A 23094-nucleotide genomic window follows, 5' to 3' on the forward strand; every position below is an offset into this window, starting at 1 on the left:
AACTCACATTTCTCCCATAAGGAACAAGGCTTCCTGCCTGTTTGCACAGCTGCTGTAAAGCAAAACTCAGACATGTTACAGGCATAGCTACAGTATGCAAAGTCAGATTGTGTTCAGCTGGGGCTCTGTATGATCCTTATAGGAGCAAAGAGCATGCTCAGCACTGACTGAATTGAGTGGCTGGTTCTGCTTTTCACTGAGCAGAAGTGACAATGCTGGTGGAAATCACTGAGTAAGGATAGAATCACAACTCATGATCCAAATTTAGCAGCAAGCCTTGAGCAAGTCTTTCCTGTTGCATAATCCAGACCTAGTACCATTTTCCATCTTTAAGTGACAAGAATCATGAAGGCTTTACAATGTTTGGATGCCATCATGGTATTTCATGGATCTGTAAATACCTACACACATTCTTTTGCCTGTTTGGCTTTCATTCTATATAAACAGGTACAAAGCCTGGTAAGGAGAACTGAATCCTCCTTTCAGGCTAATAAGCAGCTGTGACCTAATCATTCACTGGTTCCCTGCAATGTAAACATGACTAAACTTTTTTTTTCCTCTCTCTTTAAACAGGCTGGCCAATATAGTTGTGATGGTTCAGGAACATGTATCACACAGCTCAATAGCCCAACTCCAGCTGCAGCCAGAAACTATCTTCCCAGAAGTTCCTGAGGGAAAGTGTTCTTTTTTAGGATTTCCTATTTATCAACTCAAAGACTTGAAGTTATTGGACTGCAAGCCACAAACTATGTAGAAAGGTCTGCCAAACAGCACACGAATACAGCAGTGAAAAGCCTAGATCAATAATCAGAATGTTTTTCTTCCTTGCAGAAAAACAACTTTTTCCAGACATATTTTTTTTTGTCATCTCTTGAAAAACAAAAACTAACAAACAAAAAAACCTCATACCCCCTCAGAATACTTGCTTCCCATAGTCCATATCAATAAGCCTGCCTGAAACTGATGCCTTGGTTAAGTCTCTCTCTGCAGATGAAATTCACCCAAGCATTTCTCCTTGAGGTACCTATTTCCACAGCAATTTGCTCTGCACCTTCTTCCAGACAGGGTAGGTGATTTTTTTTCCAGTACTGGATGATCTGCTCACTGAAGCTTATAATGAAAGTGCTCATTCCTCAAGCACAACAAACTCAAGTCATAGATAAATTGTCCTTGTCAATACAGCCACTTGCTAGCAGAACTGAAAACACAATATCCCAGTAGTAACCCCAAATGCACGGAACTGGATAGGTTATGCTACAGTACAAAAGCAAGTGGTTTTTTCATACATTTTAAAATGGGATATTGTTTTCAGTGTAGCATTCCTTAGATTTGACTCCCAGCATTACAGAAGAGACCTCTGGCAAACAGGTGCTGGTGGGAATTAGTGAGATCTTTCACTAGCCCCAGAACACACTTCTGGTCACATGAGCCCCACCACCTCTGCACCATATAAAACCTCTATTGCCTAGGAACTTCCCATAAATTTGTATTTGTCAACAAGCTGCTGTTTCAAGTTTTTCAATCACTAAGGTAAATACAATATAACAGGAAAATCACATATAGTAACAATTATTACATTTAGGAGTATACACAATGGATACTTAAGGTGCATCAGGTTGCCACCAATCATATATTTATTTCAATATATGATTTATAGACTTTTCACATTCTCTAGACTATATACACTCTGTTTACATTTCAGGACAACAAAGAGGGCATCTACATATCACAGTATCACCAAGGCTGGAAGAGACCTCAAAGATCATAGAGTCCAACCTGTCACCACAGACCTCATGACTAGACCATGGCACCAAGTGCCACGTCTAATCCCCTCTTGTTGACAAGTTTTTCTGGTGTTATTAAGAAAAAAACAAAACAAGGGGGTTAGACTCAATGATCTCTGGAGGTCCCTCCCAACCTCTAACATTCTGTGACACCAAAATAAACCACAAACAAAAAAAAAAACCACATGTAAAATGGTGGTTTTTATATATTAAATCAAATGCAAAGAAATACTGCTTCAAGTCAAATAAAGCATCAGGAAACTCCATGGTCAGAGTATTACACAAGAACAGGCTATTCTAGAGAGCGAGTAATTTAACTGAGGCATGCATGTTGTATGTGGGTGCACACACGTGGGTCAGAAATGTGACCAGCTCAAGGATTAAATTGTTCAAAAAAAATGTCATGCAGATATTGCATCACTTGGATTCTGGCACTTTGCCTTCAGTGCAAAAGCTGCCAACTTCTGTTCTTAAGCATTGCCCTTTTCTGCAATTAAGGAGTCCAAAGATCTCAGGTTAGATTCATTAAAACGCCATTTTTCACAAATCCATTATAATATAGCATTACAAAGCAAGTTAAGTTCTCACTTGCCATTCCAAGAAAATTCTGTAACACAATCCTGGTCATAAAGAGTCATCAATGGTCCAATTTTTTTTTCTTATAGCTGAGTAATCTCTACATAGCTCACAAGTCAAACTTTATGCCGTGTATGGAAGTCCAAGAACTAAAATGTGGGTCTTGCTTTTGACACATCCTATTAACAAGTTCAGTGTTAGTTTAACTCATGACTAAATCATTCTAGAAACAGTGGCATCTTTACTTTTCACTTCACCAATACATTGGTTCATATAACATTCATTGAAAAACCTAAAACGTTACCCACAGAGCCAGGAGATACAGCTGAGAACATAGCAAGAGAAGGTTGAGGAGAGAAAAACAAAAACAAACCCAAAAACCTACTTATACCACAAACAGCAAAACTTTAGTCTGAATGCAATTATTCTCCCATGCCTTGAGAAGCAGAACACTGAAGGGGCCAGTGCCTCAACTGTAAAAAGCCTCAACTGTAGCTGTGTAGAGAGAGATAAAAATTAGTCACATGCATACTACCTAGAAAAACCTTACACAGCTTAAACAGCCTACAGCTGAAGACAAGGTATAGATAATTTCAGCAGTGCTTGGGAATCAGTCTGAGAGATGGATAAGACTGTGGTAGCAAGGGGGTGGGGGTGGGGTGTGTGTGTGGAAAACCCAAACAACACAAAACAAAACAAAAACAAAACACAAGCCAACCAACACCACCAAAACACAGGAAGTCAATTCAGCCATTCTGAGCTTGAGCCAGTTCCTACAAACTCCAAAGATGCAGGGAAGTAAACAAAGCTATCTAGTTTAGACTGGAAGAAAAGAAAAAGTAGTTCTAATAAATAGAAAGGAATCCAGGCTGTCAGCATTAAAATAAGATATTGGATGCTGTTGGGGAGAAGTGGAAATAACAAATAAAGTTCTAGTCACTTCCCACTAGAGCATGGGCAGTCAGAATAAGTATACCAAGACCCAGCACTTCAGGAGTTGGTTCAATGGCCATGGCGATGTTAGGTGGACAGTTGGACTCAATGACCATGGAGGTCTTTTCCAACTAAAACAATTCTATGATTCTTTCAGGAGGGCTAAAAGACAAGACCAGAAGAGAATAGTCCAAGCCACAGGAATCACTGGAGGACAAGATTTATCTGTATATTCTGGCACATCATGTGTGATGGAAGAAGAGAGAAAAAGCTACTAAAATTTCTGGGAGTCCCCAGTCTTTCTTGGAGCTGTGGTAGAGGTAGCACCCAATGCAGAAAAACAGCTTGTGGTCTGGTAACAGAGTAGGATGTGGGAAACTGTGATGCATCTGTGGACCATTTGATGGGCCAAGAAGAGCTGTGTACCCTTGAATGTCTGGAAAGTCTCTGAGCTGAAAATATAACTAACTTGTGACAGACTACTGTGTAACTTGTTGAGACAGAGAAACTACAAGATTGAGACAAAAGAATCACAGGAGAAGAAATCTTGCCTAGCTCAGCAAATTACTGTAGCAATGTATCAGTAACCAATAAGAATCTTAAAAACAACTTGTTATCCAATTAGAAGTAGCCACACTGGCATAACAAACATACAAACATGTGTTGCTTGAAGAAATAAATGGTACTCTGTACTCTGCTCACTACCACAAGTGTGTGTACATTGCTTCTGTTCTTCACCATAACAGCAACAGTAGGACTTTGGCCAGTGAGTGTGTAGTCCCAGAAAAGAGATCCTTGACACAGTATACAAAGCCAATCAAAACAAAGTCAAGGTACTTCCCTCATTTCAGTTCCACAGAATCAGATAATGGGCAATAAATTGCAAATCCAGTGCAATTTTGCGGTATGATTGATTATATGATTTTGCACCACACATTTTTATGCATGCTCTATCAATTACCTAATTAAGTATACTAAGGTGGTCCTACATTTACATATGAATTATTCTTCTAGCAGTGTGAGGTTCAGCAATAAAATCACCACAAGATATATAGGGCATACTGTAGTTTTGATCTTCATCCAAATCTGTCTCTCTGGTTTATGGAAAGAAGCTACAACGAAGCATTATCTACAAAATATAACAGAATCCTACTGTCTTTAGATACTGCTGTTGGGTACTATGCCTTGTTTCTGATTATTTTACCTTCAAGGTCATCCCATCCTTTAGTCTTAAAGGCCTTCCTTTTTTTGTTATCCTGGTTTCAAAGCAGTTCATTATGAAGTTATTCAGCCCAAAATTTTTTAACTCTATCCTTCTGACATCAAGTGTAGCAAACCAAATGTTTCAGATAGCTGGTTTTCTTTTGTCTGGTTTTTGTCTTTAAGAACACAATTGTAAATTTCAGCAGTACTTAAAAGATTAAGGCCCTGAGCACTGGGGTTGGGGGGGGTGGGGTGTGTGTGTGCACTTAGCTTCAACAGGGTATGAAGAAAGTGTTCATAAACATGATTAAATTGGAAGATGGGCAGGATCTGTAAGCACAATCTTTATGAGAAGGGCTTTGCCATACACACGTGTAATGCAAAAATCTCCTCTATCCCTAATTCGAATTGACAAAACACTTATGTATCTCACAGCAAAAGCAATGAGAAAGATAGGTAGAGACAAAAAGAAACATAACTGTTCTATGGTTTACATTTTGAAAGAAATGCCAAAACCATTAGAATCAAAACCTGAAAATGTTTAGATATATACTCAAGCATTTGCCAGCAAGAGCAACAAACTCCTTTAATAGTCCCTTGAGGTTCCTTTAGTTACTGCAGCTCAACAAGCAGGTCACCAGTAGGAAATCACTTGTTAGCTCTTCAGTCATGCAGTGCTGAAGAGAAGATTAATCCTACATTCATGAATCTCTGTAAAAGTCCATTAGAATTTTTGGGGAGCTCAAGAAATTTCTTTGGGGTCTAAGGAGACTTCATGTCTCGGAGCAGAAGATTTGGGAACAGCAAACTCCTCAAGAATTTGGTACATCAGAACTTCAGAGTAAAATTAAAGCAGATGCAGAAACAAAATCTATCCATTGAGGTTCCTGAAGTCTGAAGAAAGTGCCTTGGGCTGATCAGATAGACACCTGCTCTAATGTGTGAACATGGTTTAAAAAAAGGTTAAAAGTTTCTAGAGATAAAAATCAACATCACAAAATATCTGACAAGTTGGGTATACTGCAGAGATGCAAAGCAAGAATGGTTAAGCTGAAATGCTGTACTGACATTCAGATGCCCATATAAAACTATATTCCAGAGTTAAGGCTAGTTCACTTGCACCATCATGTCTTCAGAACACCTCCTTATGAGGGCAATTCACTGTAAACAGTGTTTGGTGGGAATATGCTCCCTGCAAGATAGTAATATTGCAAATAGGTATGACAAAACTGTACCCTTTTTGCTGTGCAGCAGTCACAATTGTCCAAGCATAACATTTCAAGACAAGCTGGAAGAGCAGAGGTGCCTAATTCAATACTGTGAGCCAGGAATAGGTGCTACAGCCAACCTCGCCAGACCTGTCTGTGGAAGGTCACATGCAGCCAGCCTCCTCTGCGCTTAACATACAATATTATGTAATACTCAGTGAAAATACCAAACATAACCCAGGTTGGACAATCAGGTTGCACTTGCACAGCAGGAATAAGATTTTATATTGAGTTTTCTTCCCCTGTGCTTATACCTCTATTTTCCAGCTGTTGCAGAACTGCAGCATCACCAGTGATGCCAACTCCACACACTGCTTCACCTCTCCTGTGAATGGCCCATTCCCACCTCAGATGGCATATCCCTCCCAACTAGCCAAGGAGTTTTGTGTTTGCCAGTTCAAACTTCTCCAGTAAGTTCAATTTCTAAAGGATATTTGGAAGAAGTCAATTATGTAGCACAGCTGAAAGCCAGATGGAACAAGTTGGTATTTCAGGCCAAGAATAACAAGTCTGAATATGGCATTCTATTTGCAAACACAAAGAAAGCATTAATTGTATTCTCTTTCGCCCATTTTAGGTTATCAACTTCATTACTCATATGCAGACAAACATATACAGTACCAATTGGGTAGAACCTAGCTAAATCTTTGCTGATTGCTGTTATATGAAAAAGCCAACTCAGAGCACTTTCCAACATGCCCAGATGAGGCTTCTACTTTTCCAAATTTTACTTTTCAAAAGTACTTGGCAGTGTATAAAAGTAGAGTTGCAATTCACCTACAAAACCATCTAAATCCTAAGCTGGCAAACACCAGTGCTGGGTGTACAGGGGATGCAAACACATGATCTCCAGCCTCAGTGGAATTATACATGCTTGAAGACTTGACAGTAAAGGCTGTAAAGCAAGTTCTTTAGCTACAGGAGACGGTGGATTCTGAGGATAAATACTAACAATTCACTGACTCACTAAGGAGGCAACTGAAGGGAGAACAGTCAAACTGTCTAGTGGATAAGGCAACTATTCCCAGGCAAAAGGCCATTACACAGTCAGTAGCCACAATGAAGACTGACGTGAAGGAAAGAGCAAATAAGAAGGATCATGCAGCAATAAAACAACAGCAGAGAGATGTGTGACGCTGCAAACGCAGGTCTCTCCAATACTGAAGGATTTGTTACTAAGTGCTAAGAAGTGTGGGAGGGGAAAAAATAACAATGTCTTGGAATTAGCATGGAAATAGATGGTATTCATTCTAATGGATTCAATGAGTACAAACCAAAAGCTACTCATATCCTTGTGGGACACTTGATATTTTAAAACTATCAGCAGCTATAATATCTTTCTATTAGCATCTCCTGTTCAAAGAAATGGTAAAGGTTAACAACAGTTTCATATTTAATCCAATTCTTGAATTAATGGGTCAGCATATGAGCCTCAGAAGCAATGACTACACTTCCAGTGGGTTGGAACCAATCATGCATGCCCTGCTGCAGATCTGACAGTGGGAAGAACCTTGCATGCAAGGGACACCAAGTCACATCAGCAGCTTCATCTTCAGCTAGCTACTGATGGTAGGAGTTGCAGGTGCATACACCACACATCCACACAGTCAGCACACAGAAGGCTGTCATCTATGTACAGACAAGTTAATTGCATTTTAGAATACATTTATACTGTGTTTCTTTGTTTTCATCCTTTTCTGTTAAAAATAGCCCCCCCGCTTCACAATAAGAGAGCAGAACAAGTCAAAGAGCACCCACTGAAAAAAAGAAAATCTACTCAGTACTAATTATGCTTTGAAGCATAAGTGAGAGGTGGAGATAGCTATGGAGAGGCATGACATTCAGAATAAGCATATCTTATTTAAACGTTTCCACTAAGGTGGTACACCAAGGTGTGCATCAGACACACAGCTCTGCTGTTCAAACTGCCCTCTCCAGTGGGTTTACAAAGTAACAAAGGAGGAACCAGTAACACACTCATTGCACGCACTTACAAGTTTGCACCATGCATTTCAGTCGTCCCCAGCAGCCTTTAAAAACTCTTTCAGTAGAGTGGGGGTAGTTTGAAAACCCTGCAAGCAGAGAGAATAGCAGCTATGGAGAAGTATCCAGACTACAGCAGACCTGCAAGTCCCACCAGCACAGCTTCACAGACAGGACCCTCCAGAGGTGACAGAGCTATCCCACTGCTAGGCCATCTGGGATAGTAGCCACAACTAAGCCCACAAATGCTTTCTGGTAGCAGGGCTGCATCTGCAAGTGATTTGACAGGACAGATCTACCAGGTAGGAGGAGGTTTTTCCATTGAAACATACAGCTTCATCAAGAGCTTTTGAAACTGAACAGGAAGAAAGCATAGAAACTACACTTCGCTTCTGACTAAGAGCACTGTTCACCTCCTCTACTCTGAGGAAGAGCCTTCAACTATTTATCCCTGATAAGAATAAACAAAGGAACAAACCACTACCACACACCAAAACCAACTTCTTTCACCATAGCTTTCAAGAGCCTTTAAGAGCTTCTGAAGTGAATTGTCTGACTTAAAGGCATGGGGGGAAAAAAAGAATAAAAAGCAGTTTCATACTATTTTCCTTTCTGCCTCCACACTCAGTTAATTGCAGACTGAAGTGTTTTTCAATAGAGAGGGGGATAAAAAAAAGCAGTGCATTTGAGCTAAATTACCCAATTTCTGGTAGACCCAGAAAAGATCTGATCTGCTGAAAACAACTGTGTGTTTTATAACACTAGTAAAAAACCCTTCAAGATAAATGCCTTTCTTTAAAAATAATTGCTTGTATTACATTCTTTTAGTATAGACACCACTTAGTCTAAAGCAGGAGGAGAAAGGCTATATTCAGTATTACATGGTGATAAAGCATTAATTCTGAGTCACAAATAGGGACTCTGCTGGGAAGAAAGACGGGGGAAAGGTGCGGGGGGGAAATCAAGTCTACAAGCTGGTATTTTTGGCTGTCAGAGTGGAATCAACAGCCTTGAGTTAAATACTGAGGCTATCTCCTGAATGCACAGGGACAGCTCAGCAGTCAACATGCAAGCAAGAAAGAGCATCCATGGTACACAGGATCTGTTAAAGGGCTAGATAGGAATGACAAGCCAGGCCCCTAAAAAGCCAGTATCTATAGGGGGAATGCAAGAGATGTCCTATAACATAGCACACCATAGTTCTGAGGCTTACCTTTTCTCTCTCTCTCTCCCCCTCTCCCCCACCCCCTCCCTCTCTCCCCCTCCCTTTTATTTTTTTTTTAAATGACTGCTGACCTGTGGTTCCAGATTGAGATTTCTGGTTTCTAGAAAAAACTAAATGCTGATGTGAGTGATACAACTGGATCTGCTGGGACACATCTACATATTCAGACAGCTGCTTCTTAAAATTCAGAGTGCTGGGGAGCCACCATTACTTTTCATCCTTAAACTCTGCCCTGGGCTCTCAAAATGCCCAGTCCACCTCCTGTGGCTCCCTACCATATGGGAATGCTTCTCAGCAGAGAGTGAAGTAACCTGCCAAACAGAGTTGAACTTCAAGAAAAACACAGCTCAAAATTCTGTATCCTTTGGACTCAGATCAGCACAAAGAAAAGCCAGCATCACGATCACTATCACAAGTTGTTATGCATGTGTCAACAAAGTTTCAATCTGTTAACTGGTCTGTTGTGAGTTGGTTGGTTTTCTATTGGTGTTTGGGTTTTTTTTGTTTTGTTTTTCAGTTGTTCCAAGATGATTTGCATTAGTAATACTGCTGCTGGGGCAACTGCAGAACATTTGCCCCATGCAAGTATTTAACTTTCACAGAACAACACCCTTGTTACAATTTCAAGACCAGAATTCAATTGTATTTAGCACTTCATAAGCCAAATCAACCTTGTGGAATGACCTGTAGATAACTGCAGTGCAATGGCATGGTGCATAACTGATTCAAGTCAGCACTGTGAATTACCTGCAGCTTTAAGTGCAAAGTACTTCAGAAAATTAGAAACCAAAACAAACAAAATAAATGAAAAACCCCAAACAACAACTTTAATGTACACAATTGTCAGATCAAGCATGTGTAGCTGAGGTCTGTGACTTCCATATAGCTTCATCAAAACCCAAGATTTTAATCTGGACATCACAAGAAAAAGCATCAGTACAACTAATTAAACAAACACTCATGTAAACTTCATGTTATTTCTCTTAACAGATATTTCCAGAGAAAGACATTTAACATGTCAGAAAAATGCAGACAGACAAGCAGCGACTGTTTGATGAAGAGAGAGTAACACAGGAAATACAAAACATGGAAAGACTACATAATGATTTTAATGACTTTTTAATCTTCCATCAAAGCAGCTAGCACAATGAAGTCATATAAAACCCAGGAAATCTGGATGTGACAGTAGTCTTTATTCTATTGAGGACAGGGTAATTAGACCACCACACAATCTGTCAGGCATGACAGATGCCTCTCATTCAATGGACAGCAGAAAACACACTACGCAAAGTCTGGAAGACATGCAGACTTTGGCAGAACCAGCAGTACCTGGGCCAGAGGTCTTTTTAGCTGGGTAAAGCACATACTGCTCTCAATATGAACATCAAACCAACATCAGAAACAGTGAAAGGAGAACAGGATGTGCCCATATCTGGATTCTCAGAAAAGGTGAGAAGTGTTACTTAAAGCTCTGGCTGGAGGCAGCTTCTATGCTCATCATTTCAAGATAGTGTCATGTCACCTGTTTCCTCCTGTGCTCCAGGAAAGGGGTTTCATTGCATATTACTGCAAACGATCATGGCTAGATAAGAAAAAAATCCAGCTCCATCACATCTTCTTAAAGAGCAAAAGAAGCAAGCAAACATCAAGACCTACAGTTTTAACTAGCTCAGGTCAAAAGTGTATTTGATCCAATAGAATTATTCAGCAATTCACTTTGAAACCAAGAGTTTTGGAGTGGTTTTAGGTACAAGATGACAGATTTTCCTAGGTCATTGTCTCCACGGTAAAAGTTAATTGACACTGAAGTGCTAGCTTACTTCTGTCAATGAAAGCCACTTCCTCAGGTAGCATTGAAAACTGCTGTGAATAAAACACTTTGATTTTTCCTTTAGAAAATTGAAATGCAAACGCTACAAGTACTGTAGACTTCACCATAGAACTATGTCAAAGTTACCTACTGTGCAGAGGTTAGAGCCTATACCAACAATGTATGAAATACATCCTTACAAGAGCACCTAGACACCAAGAACTGCAATATTGCCATGTAATTTTGTGCTTAAGTCAGACTGATCAAATGTATGCATTTTAAATACACAGAGTTTGAAAAATGTGCATTTCTCAGATATCAAGTTATCAGCAAACCACCCGTCAGTTTAACCACTCTCCTTTAAGTGATGAAGAAGGGAGAAACTCATATTTGAAGAATAAAGTCTGGTTATCAGAAGTATCACAGGCAGTTAATCTGACACTTGCTGGGTTTATTTCTTTGCTCTAAAGAAAGTCTGCAAAATGCTCAGGTGAAGTAGGGCCTCAGCAGAGTTTTACTGGCATAAAGGCTAATAGTGTTAGCGAGAAGCTGAGCTTGCTGAACATGTTTCATCAGATGTTTGCCATGACACGGCAAGTCATTTTGCTTGGGCGGGAAAAGCACATGTGTTTTGGTATACTAGAGGGGCTCATCTAGAAAACAGTGCATTGAGGAAGGATCTATGAAAACAAAATCATGTAAACAAGGACATATCAAGAACATGCAATGGTTTGAGTGAACCATTCTTTCAGCAATGCTGCCTGTGGTGCAGAAAGAGTGCAGTGCCTTTCCTAATACACTATTTCAGCCCTCACACAGCAAATTGGGAATGTAGCATCCATTTCATGGATTAGGAATTGGATGTTAGAGTAAACTACTTTGAGCTTAATGAGAGGCAGAAGTTCTCCAGTGGAATAATTTCTTATTTCCCACATGGCTCATCAAAATGCATAACCAAATGCCCTTAAAGCCCTGGGACTTGTACAGCATACACTCCCACATAGACAAGATTTCCACCATAAAAGAAGCCACCTAAATCACTGACATGCTTTTAAAACATAAGTGAACTTTCTGAAGGTGACAAGATTTTGGTAATATTTTCCATACAGCCTTACTCTGTCTCTTCCAGTCAGCATATATACAGTTAATCTACCATCTTCTAGGCACCGTTCACCGCCTAAGCACTATCATGCTAGCACAAAACTTACTTACATGCCCAGTCGTTAATTTGTCAGTTTTCAGCAACAAGCATATGTGAAACACACAGCAATGCAGCAAAAGAGATCAGTGATTAAGAGTAAATTGGGGTGGTTTAAGAGAAGCATCAGCAGAGGAAAATTCCATTGCCTTGCAAGCAACCACATCACTTTCACAAGCAGCGGTACTTATCAAGAAGGAAACGTCTTCCTTTTCCCTTCCCTTGGGGTGCCAAATTTCTCACCTGTGGTTACCTTCAATATGCTAATCCCAACCAACACTGGGTAGGTGTTTCATATGGTTCAGCTCATGAAGAAGTGCTCCCAGCACTAGGGCAGTAGCCAATCACCAGCAGACAAATCATTTTTTTAAACGGATGGCTGCTCCTCATCACAACTGTTTGTGTTCTGTGTTAACACACTGCACACAAAATACAACTGCAAGGGTTCACAGCGAAGAGACCACCCTGTGCTGCAGGTTCAGGGCTCACCTGCGGTCCTCTGCGCCAGCCAGTAACAGCACCAGCACATAGCCTGTTTCCTACAGATCATCTGCCCCACAGACAGAGGGGAGAACGCAGCTTCTCTTTGCAGATTTATTTTCCCTTTGCTCACATTCACTAGGGGAGAGAGAGGCTGGAGAGGACAAGCTCATCACAGTTTTTATTCCACCAAGTGGTCTTAGGATGTTGGCACTGTCTAGGGCATCTGGTGTCACTGCAGTCACCCGGTAACCAGCAACCTCGGATCGCCAGTGACAGCAGCAGCCAGCAAGCGCACACCAGAGCACCAAAGTTTAAACACGTTCCTTTTCACAGGGTGAACACCACAGCACGGTGAGGGTATTTGGATAAAGCTTTCCAAAAACCTTTACGATAATGACCTGCAAGGCCTGCTACTCCGAACTGCCAGAAGTACCTGCAACAAGCTAGCCGTCTGCGGCGGAGGTTACGAAAACGCTGTACTCTTGACATCACCGCTACCTCGGTGCCTGGGGACGGCGGCGGGACACACCTCTGCGGAGGACATCGCTCTGCTGCCACACAGAATGCAGCGGGCCTTACATACCGCTCCTCCTTCTGCCTCCGGCCCGAACCAAGGTGCCATCGAGGGAAAGGGATGCAAGAGCATCAGCGGGCTTTCTCCTCGGGGCGCGGCCTACCCCCGTGCTGCCGCCCGCCGTGGGGGGGGGGCTGAGGCTGCAGCGCCGCCGCCCGCACCTCGCCTCCCCTCTGGCAGCGGGGGGCGCGGACACACGGCGTGGCGCGCCCGAGCACCGGGGCTCCCTACCGCCGCCTCCGGGCCGCCGTCCTTCGTCCCTGTTGGCACCTGCTAGGGGTGACACTGGCCCTCTGAATGCCGCCGCCCGGGGAGGGGGCGGGGAGCGGGACTGAAGCGCGGGCGAGCGGCGCTGGCCGAGGCGCGGTGCCGCGTTGCCGGGGCCCCGCCAGGACTCACCGTAGATCATGGCCAGGCCAGTCTCGTGAAGGAAGCGGACACGGCGGTGCTTGAAAAGCCAGATGGTGAGGATGGTGAGGGTGAGGAGCAAGATGAAGGTGAGGAGGCTCACGCTGTCCTGCCGGTGGCTCTCCTCCGCCTCCTTCTCGGTGGCGAGCTCCTCCATGGCGCTGCTGCTGCCGCTGCTCCGCTCTGCTGCCCGCAGCCCGCCGGCTGCCAGCAGAAGCGGCAGCACCAGCAGCCGGCGGCGCAGGGGCACAGCCATGGCTGCGGGCTTGCAGCCGTGGCTCGTCACCCCACACCCGCGGCGGCGGCCCGCGGGCACTGTCCACCGCCCGGCTGGCGGGGGGAGGTGGCGGGGAGGAGGGAAGGGGGACGGTAGGAGGGTGCAAGAGCCCGCCTGCTGCCACCTCCCCCGGTCCCTTAAAGGCGCAGCCCCGCCCGGCCGGCCCGACCACCCTCCACCTTCACGGAGGTGAAGGCGTAGGAGTCGCTGGGCTGAGGAACCGCCTGCGCCGTGAGGCTGCTTTTGCTTCGACACCCGCAGGTGCTGCCTCGGCGGAGCGAGCAGCGCTGCAGTGCCGGTCCCGCTGCTGCTTCCGCCGCGCGTCGCACAGCAAGCCGGTGAACGGCTGTGGCATGGGTGCGGTGCTGAAAATCGTCGCCCTGGAGCCGGCTCTGCACGTATTCGAGACCTCGTAGGGGCAAGAGGTTAATGGGCTCAGTGAGAGCGCTAAGGGAGCAAACGCAGACGCTGGTCGCTTTGGGTCTCTATGAATTTGCAAAAGTTTTCCCAGATGAGTGAGAATATACTCGCTTGAATCAGTCAAGTATTTTCCCACTTGGGGTTCTTATGTTTGATTTAAGAGGGTTTTGTTTGTTGGGGTTTTTTTGTTGGTTGCTTGGAGTTTTTCTTTTCTTTTTCCCTTCCAGAAAATCTACATTGCTAACTTGGGTTTTTCCATTCAAATGCACCCTACTGGAGATTTGCTTCTAGGGAGCGAGACAATTATAGGCAATTGATAAAGTTAGTCAGTATTTTTCATCTGAAATGTCTTTACTGGGGGAAAAAAAATTAGGGAGAGCATATGCCTACTCTTTTAAAATCATTTCACATTGCGGGAGAGAAAGAAAAGTCACTTTTAGCTGTCCACCAGCAAGCCAAAATCAGAACTTAAAAATAAAACAAACCAAACAACCAACAACAAAACCCAAAGCCCCAGGGAATTGGCCGCACCCAAAGAGTGGCTGTCAATGGCTCCATGTCCCAGTGGAGGCCAGTGACAAGCCGAGTCCCTCAGGGATCAGTCCTGGGGCCTGTCTTATTCAACATCTTTGTGGGTGACATGGACAGTGGCATTGAGTGCACCCTCAGCAAGTTTGCTGATGACACCAAGCTGTGCGGTGCAGCAGACACGCTGGAGGGAAGGGATGCCATCCAGAGGGACGTTGACAGGCTGGAGAGGTGGGCACAAGCCAACCTCATGAAGTTCAATAAGAGCAAGTGCAGGGTCCTGCATCTGGGTCGAGGCAATCCCAGGCACAAATCCAGGCTGGGCAGTGACTGGCTGGAAAGTAGCCCTGAGGAGAGAGACTTGGGGGTGCTGGTGGACAAAAAGCTCAACATGAGCTCTCAATGTGCACTTGCAGCCTGCAAAGCCAATCAGATCCTGGGCTGCATCAGGAGAAGTGTGGCTAGCAGGTCGAGGGAGGTGATCCTCCCCCTCTACTCAGCCCTGGTGAGACCCCACCTGGAGTACTGTGTCCAGTTCTGGAGCCCCTATTACAAGAGGGATGTGGAGGTGCTGGAACGTGTCCAGAGAAGGGCCACAAGGATGATCAGAGGGCTGGAGCACCTCTCCTGTGAGGACAGACTGAAGGAGTTGGGGCTGTTCAGTCTGCAGAAGAGAAGGCTCCGAGGTGACCTAATTGTGGCCTTCCAGTCTCTGAAGGGGGCCTACAGGAAGGCTGGGGAAGGACTTCTCAAGATCTCAGGTAGTGATAGGACTAGGGGGAATGGAATGAAGCTGGAGGTGAGGAGATTCAGGCTAGATGTGAGGAGGAGGTTCTTCCCCATGAGAGTGGTGAAACCCTGGAATGTGTTGTCCAGGGAGGTGGTCGAGGCCCCGTCCCTGGGGGTGTTTAAGAGCAGGCTGGATGAGGCTCTGTCCAGCCTGATGTAGTGTGGGGTGTCCCTGCCCGTGGCAGGGGGGTTGGAACTAGATGATCCTTGTGGTCCCTTCCAACCCTGAATGAAACTATGAAACTATGAAACTATGAATTCTGAGTAATAAAAATGTTTTATTTTAAAGAAACATGAAACACTGTAAAACTCAGGTTTCTGCATTTTTCTTGTTTGTATCAGCTTTGAGAGGAGCGTGCTTTGCCTTTGCTTACCAGAGGACAGACTTCCCAGTTTCAAGTGGTGGTGTGAGCAGTATTGACATTTCTGTTTCTACGATGTTTCTGTAACAGAATTTTCATTTTCAATCACAGCTTCCAACATTTAAAAAAGCAGAATACTTTTGGCCACATGTTTAGTTGTTATATGGCACATACTATCTCCTTTAGGACTGTTCTGTTTCTTAACATGGCTGCCTGGCCACTTCAGAGGGTATTTATTGGGGTCCTCTAGATACATGAGCCTCTCTTCAAAACTTTATCTCCTCCTGCTAGTGGGTCTGGAATTGTCTCTTGTCATATATACTTTTGTTCAGGAGACTCCATTTAGAAACATTTCAAGATGACAGTAGTCCTTTAAAATATGGTATTTATGCAAAGGCCTCAGTAACCTTCAAAATCCAGTATAGTTATGTGTAATTATCTGTAAATATTTAATTGTTCAGGGGTGAAAGTTTGTATTGATAGTGCCATCATTTTGTACACCTCTTGGAGATGAAAAACCTGTATTTGCCCTGAAGACCTAGCTCTTAAACTTACAGGAACCATTAAAAATTACTTCCTCAAGACTGCTGTACATTGTCTCACATTCAAATGAGAGCATTATACTGCTAAATCTTCATTGTATGTCTTTAGGATATACAATTTACATATAATATAAGGTTACAACCTACAGGCCTCACAGCAAACTACTGGTATGCAATAACATGCTAATTATGTATAATGCTGATTAAGTTTTAAAATAATAAGGTGAATGATAATAGAAGGCCTTCTTTTGTTTTGTTTTGTTGTTTTCTTTTTGTGTGTGTTTTAATCGTGTGATGCATAGTGCTGAGTAACACCTGTCACTAAGTGTATGGTGGCTCTTTTTAAGAAGGCAATTTCCATGTACAGTGTAATTTCATCTGCCTCTCACCTCAGCTGCAGTCAGGGTCTTAAGTTACTTTCTGCAAAGTCTTCCACTGATAACCTGTGTTTTATCCTTCAACATTTACACAGTTCAGTATGCACCACTATGCTTTCTGCTTTCCATGGAACAATGAGAAATATCTAGGCAATTTTTTTAATAGTTAAGTGTAATAGCCCAGCTTTAGGGTTTTTTTCCCTTCTTCTCTTCTCTTAACAGCTGCACAATTTTTTTTGTGGAGGAAAGCATTCATCCATTGTTGTGTGTTACTGATGCCATCAGCACAACTCTAAACCTCCACATTCACATTTATGGGTGTTTTCACTGCTACCTTACCCTTGTAGCCTGTGCATAAATTTCACCTGATCCTAGGAACACCTCCACTGAAATCAATATATCAGTAGGTACTGTCCCAAAATATTTTCATTGATTAAAAAAAAATTATGTTCACCACTGTTCTGCACAAAATCAGGCACAACTCGTCCTTACTCTGGACAATGTGGATGCAACTACATCCCACACTAAAACTGGTGTTGGAAGTATGATTGTTTCTGTCCATGTAGGGCATTAAAGTTTAATAATTATATAATTAAGTTGTTCTCAACTCGGTGTTCTAATATGTTGTTGCCATGGAATTTGATATGCATGGTATATTTGATTCATACAGGCAAAAGTTTGCTGTCTGTATTTGTGGACTGATATCATGGTGCATGAATAGTTTCACTGATTTGAACAGGATTGTCTGGAATGTATGCTATCAATTAAGAAGAAAGATAGCAAGTCGAGCTTGTCTACACATCACAGTAAACCAGGCTGCATCCCTGTAAGAAAGCTGTACTCAAAAAGCTTAGTTCCTTACAGAGATGTAGCTAGGGGATTGCTGTTTTCAGTCCACTAGGAACATCAGTGATTTCTCCTCAAGGGGTTGCTCCACCACTCTAATAACCCTGTGGTTATAGTTCATGCTCCAGACTTTTTCTGACAGGCCTCTACCTGCTTTCCCAAGCTGTTCTGCATTAAACCTCCTTCCTGCTCCCTACAGGTGGGACCTCTGTCTGACAGCCACCATTGATGTTGCAGAAGTCAACTTGCTTGCTTAGCAAAACTATTGTTCTGTTCTATTTCTGCTTTTTTTCCCCATTTTTTGCTTTGTAATCTGGTCTCAGGCAGAAGCCTTTGATCTGCTTGCTGTTTGAGATGCTACACTTGAGGCAGGAACAATAACGTGTACTTAGGGAGATGGAAGGTGGTGGCCAAGTGGGATCACAGCAGAGGTATCCAAAGCCTATGAGATGGCACCAAAATAGAATGAAGGACAAAATCTAGCCATTCAACAGAGTTCAACCATACCTGAGGGGAGACAGGAGGATTTAGGTATTAAATGCTAATAAATATGTGTATTTATACATATAATTGATTCACATGAGTCTGACCAAAACACCACAGATATGGATCAGCCCAACTGTACTGGTTTTGGCTGGGCTGGAGTTAATTCTCCTCAAAGCATCCTGCTGTGTTTTGCAGCAGTAGTTGATAACATAGCAGTGTTTTCCTACCCCAAGAGTACACTGAGGAGTGGGCAAGATCTTGGGAGGGGACACAGCTGACCCAGACTGATCAAAAGGGTATTCCATACCATGTGACATCAGCTCAGATATAAGAATGAAGTGAAAGAAGGAAGTGGAGCAATTTGTCTATGGCATCTATCCTCCTAAGGAACTGCAATGCTTAGGGAGCCCTGCTTCCTGAGACCAACCATCCTCCTGCTGATGGGAATAAGAGACTAACATCTCTCTCTCTCTGCTTTTGCTTCTGTGTGGCCAATTACTATTGCTTGTTATTAAATTGTTTCTATCTTATTACTGGCTTTTGTTATATTTTCTCTTCTCTCCTGTCCATTTAAGGAGAGTGATAGAGCAGCTTTGGTGGGCATTTGGCCCCTAGGCCAGGCCTAAACCATCACAGCCTATTTTGGTGCCAAACCCCAGGAATATACAACATAGCTGCAGTTTTGCAGTTTTTCTATAAGCCTGCTTAAGATACCAGCTTCTGTGCTGGTCACGTGGCTTGTTGATAACATTTGCTTTGTTTTGGAAATACTGAGTTTGTTTAGGAACATGCCGAGGCAGATAATGGCTATGTGTTTGTTTCTAATGCTTGTAGGGCTGCTGTTCTGTGGGAGCCATGCTGGAGAGGTTATAATTTCTTTCTCCCCACCTGAAATGAAGATAAATAATTTCATTTTGCAGGCCCCCAAGATTTGATCCATCCTTACATGAGCTCTCTAATACTGCTAATCAAAATGACTGGCATGTTACAGGCTTTGTGGAGCTCAGTGCCATCATGGCATGAAAGGAGACAGCCCTTGGATGGGTATACACTGAAATGTGCCCTGAGGCAGTCAGTCCCTGGGTGGCAGGGTGTGTGGAAGGATTTGGACAGATTCCTAGGGCAGCTATCACCTTCCATAGCCTGGGACTTTACCCCAGAAGAGGCAAGCAAACCTCCTAAACTGACTCACCATCTGATAGAAGGGTGCCTTGCTTATCCCAATGAAAACAACTTCTTGGGGCCTGGCCTGTGCTTACTGAGCCACAGTTCAGTATTCTAAGAGTACTGTGGCTGAGGCAGACAATCAAACATCACCTGAGAGTACCATGGTTGAGATAGGAATCCAAACAGCAACCAGAGTGATTGCTCCAGTAATGAAAAAGAAGTTCTAAGCAAAGACATGTTGGCTCCAACAGCTGAGTCCTCTCACAACTGCACCTACTGGAAAAATTATGAGGATAAGGCTGGACCAATTTGTGATGGAGTGTGAAGTCTGACAGCTCCCTAAAAGCATGCCTATTTGAGACAGAGATGGATTTGAATTATACAGATATGGAATTTTTGCCATTTGGTTGACTGCTAGGCTGCTGGCCAAAGGCAAGAAGACACCAAAAGTATCACAGTATCACCAATGTTGGAAGAGACCTCAAAGATCATCAAGTCCAACCTGTCACCACAGACCTCATGACTAGACCATGGCACCAAGTGCCACATCCAATCCCCTCTCGAAGGCTCGAAATCAAAAGACAGCAGTTGTCATATGGTTCAAGCAATCAATGTTGTTTCTAACTGTTCCCCCAAGATAGGAAAAGTCCAGGGCAGATACGTTAGTAGAATCAGTATCATGGTAGTCAGGTAAGACACAAGCCACCACTTGTGCTATTGCAATGCTTTCCCTGATTATTGCTTACTTTAGTGGATAGGATACTTCATCCTATAAAGAAGGCTTTTCATGCTAATATTATTTGTGTATTCCCAGTTCCTCATTCTTCCCCATTGGTGTGTAATTTGAGACACATTCCAAGTTTGGGCAATAGAATAGATCATAGAGTCATAGAATCAATAAGGTTGGAAAATACCTCAGAGAGCCCAGAACAGTACTCAGGGTGTGGCCTAACCAGTGCTGAGTACAGGGGAAGAATTATTTCCCTGCTCCTGCTGGCCACACTATTTCTGATGCAGGCCAGGATGCCTGTGGCCTTCTTGGCCACATGGGCACACTGCTGGCTCATGCTCAACTGGCTGTCAACCTGTACCCACAGGTCCCTCTTTCCAGCCACTCTGACCCCAGCCTGTAGTGCTGCATGGGGTTCTTGTACACTGCACTGGTTAGGCTGCACCTCGAGTATTGTGTCCAGTTCTGGGCTCCTCAGTTTAGGAAGGATGTTGACTTGCTGGAACGTGTCCAGAGAAAGGCAACAAAGTTGTTGAGGGGCTTGGAACACAAGCCCTATGAGGAGAGCCTGAGGGAGCTGGGGTTGCTTAGCCTGGAGAAGAGGAGACTCAGGGGTGACCTTATTGCTGTCTACAGCTACCTGAAGGGGTGTTGTAGACAGGCAGCGGTTAGTCTCTTCTCGCAGGCAGCCAGTACCAGAACAAGAGGACACAGTCTCAGGCTGCGCCAGGGAAGGTTTAGGCTGGATGTTAGGAAGAAGTTCTATACAGAGAGAGTGATTGCCCATTGGAATGGGCTGCCCAAGGAGGTGGTGGAGTCACCATCACTAGAGGTGTTCAGGAGGAGACTTGATAGGGTGCTTGGTTGCATGGTTTAGTTGGTTGGGTGGTGTTGGATGATAGGTTGGACACGATGATCTTGAAGGTCTCTTTCAACCTGGTCTATTCTATTCTATTCTATTCTATTCTATTCTATTCTATTCTATTCTATTCTATTCTATTCTAGTGCAGCACCCAGCACTTGGACTTGTTAAATGCCATCATGTTGGACTCTGCCCATCTGTGCAGCCTGTCAAGGTCCTTCTGCAGAGCCCTTCTATCCTCTAACAGGTCAACACCTGCTCCCAGCTTGGTGTCATCTGCAAATTTACTGATGATGGACTCAACCACCTCATCCAGATCATCAATAAAGAGACTGAACAGGATTGGGCCCAGCACTGATCCCTGGGGTACACCACTAGTGACTGGCTGATAGCCAGCTGGATGTGGCACCATTCACCACCACTCTCTGGGCTCGGCCCTCCAGCCAGTTCCTAACGCAGCACAGAGTGCTGCTGTCCAAGCCACAAGCTGACAGCTTGGCCAGGAGTTTGCTGTGGGAGACAGTGTCAAAGGCTTTTCTGAAGTCTAGGTAGACTACATCCACAGCCTTCCCCACATCCACCAGGCGGGTCACCTGATCACAGAAGGAGATCAGGTTGGTCAGGGAGGACCTGCCCTTCCTGAATCCTTGTTGGCTGGGCCTGCTCCCTTGGCCATCCTGCAAGTGCTGTGTGATTGCCCCCAAGATGATCTGCTCCATAATTTTCCCTGGCACTGAGGTCAGGCTGACAGGCCTGTAGTTTGCAGGTTCATCTATCCAACCCATCTTGTGGATGGGCATCTCACTGGCCAGTTTCCAGTCTCTGGGACCTCTCCAGTGAGACAGTACTGGCGGTAAATGATAGAGAGCGGCTTGGCCAGATCATCTGCCAGCTCTCTCAGCACTCTAGGATGGAATGATGGGATGATTTATTGTGTGTGGTTATTACATGCATAGGAAGCAGGGACATCTAGGAGCCAAAGGTGTCAGCAGACAGAGTCAATACAAACATCTACTAGATGTAGAGCATTAGAGCATTTTTCAAAAGCAGCTTAGATACTAAGTACATTGCATGACCTCTAGTGGTATGAAGCCCGAGGCACTATCAAATTCACTCCTAGCAGCCTGATATGGTTAGGCAAAATCTAGCATTACAGAAGAGCTATCACATATGTGCTGCTGTACCCCACCTTAATGCCAGCTTTATGCCATCCCAAATGTTGTTGCAGTGCCTGGATACAACTGAGAAAAATTTTCAATTCAGTTGAAATTCCAAATGCCCAGCAGAGTAAATGTCTTGCAGCAATGCTTTCATTGTCAACTAATCACACATGGTCATTAATCTTTCCTGCTTTGTCTTGTAAAGAAATAAGGAACCCAGCAACACCAGTGCAAGAAGGAATGTCAATGAGAACAGAGAGATTAAATTGGCAGTCCCCTCTGCAGTGACTCAGAAAGTCAAAGAAGTAACATTTTCTTTTACCATCATCATCAGAATAATGTTCTGTTTCCTTGGGTTTGTGGATCCTAATCCCTTGGAGAGGTGGAGACATCATTGCTGTCATCTCCTTAGAGGGTCCAGAGTCCCAACAGCCACAGAATAAGAAAGAATAAGAATAAGGATAAGGATAAGAATAAGAATAAGAATAAGAATAAGAATAAGAATAAGAATAAGAATAAGAATAAGAATAAGAATAAGAATAAGAATAAGAATAAGAATAAGAATAAGAATGATCTGGGCTACTGACTTTGGCATTAGGACAAGGTAGGATCAGGTCTACCAGAAAGAAGCTACTGGCACAGAGAGGAAGTGAGAATGGCAACAAATGTGGAAACAGGAAGCACTGAACATGACTGTGTGATTAGGAAACCAGGCTTTCCCACAGGACTGGAAAAAGGAAATTCATGTTCTCACAGGGAGTTGCTGGTGCAGCCTCTCAGCAGGACAGCCGACAGGTTTCACGACACCCCAGGACAAACAAGTTACATTCTTCATAGTCATGGGGACTGTTCCCATGGTTTCACTTCTCTTCCATCATATTCCGTGGCCTCTGAGCCACAATGAGTGGGAAGCATTTAGGTGCTCTGCCACAGCTGAGAGAGGTGCATAGACATTTTGGCAAAGTGCAATTGCAAAACGTGTTCTGTTTTTGCACTTAAGTTCATTTTCACTCACATTTGTGTGTTTGGGGGTTTTGTCTAGCACACCTCCTTTACATTCATGGCATCTGGCTGTATGTTTTGATGTTTTCTAATTATTTACT

The 23094-nt window shown here is 43.7% G+C and overlaps 1 protein-coding gene across 2 annotated transcripts in view; it reads right to left on the reverse strand.

Moving 5' to 3' along the window:
* SLC9A7 (solute carrier family 9 member A7) overlaps positions 1–13780 on the reverse strand; it is an 80478-nt gene extending 66698 nt beyond the window's left edge. For both annotated transcript variants that reach the window (XM_068140974.1, XM_068140966.1), the window contains exon 1: positions 13437–13780. In XM_068140974.1, coding sequence (XP_067997075.1) covers positions 13437–13701 — 265 coding nt within the window. In that variant the 5' untranslated portion in view covers positions 13702–13780. The remainder of the gene's footprint in view (positions 1–13436) is intronic.
* Positions 13781–23094: the final 9314 nt, after the last annotated feature.

Source organism: Melanerpes formicivorus, unplaced genomic scaffold, assembly GCF_026170545.1.
Source record: "Melanerpes formicivorus ecotype bairdi unplaced genomic scaffold, bMelFor1.0.p_v2 SCAF_1, whole genome shotgun sequence".
NCBI classification, from domain to species: domain Eukaryota; kingdom Metazoa; phylum Chordata; class Aves; order Piciformes; family Picidae; genus Melanerpes; species Melanerpes formicivorus.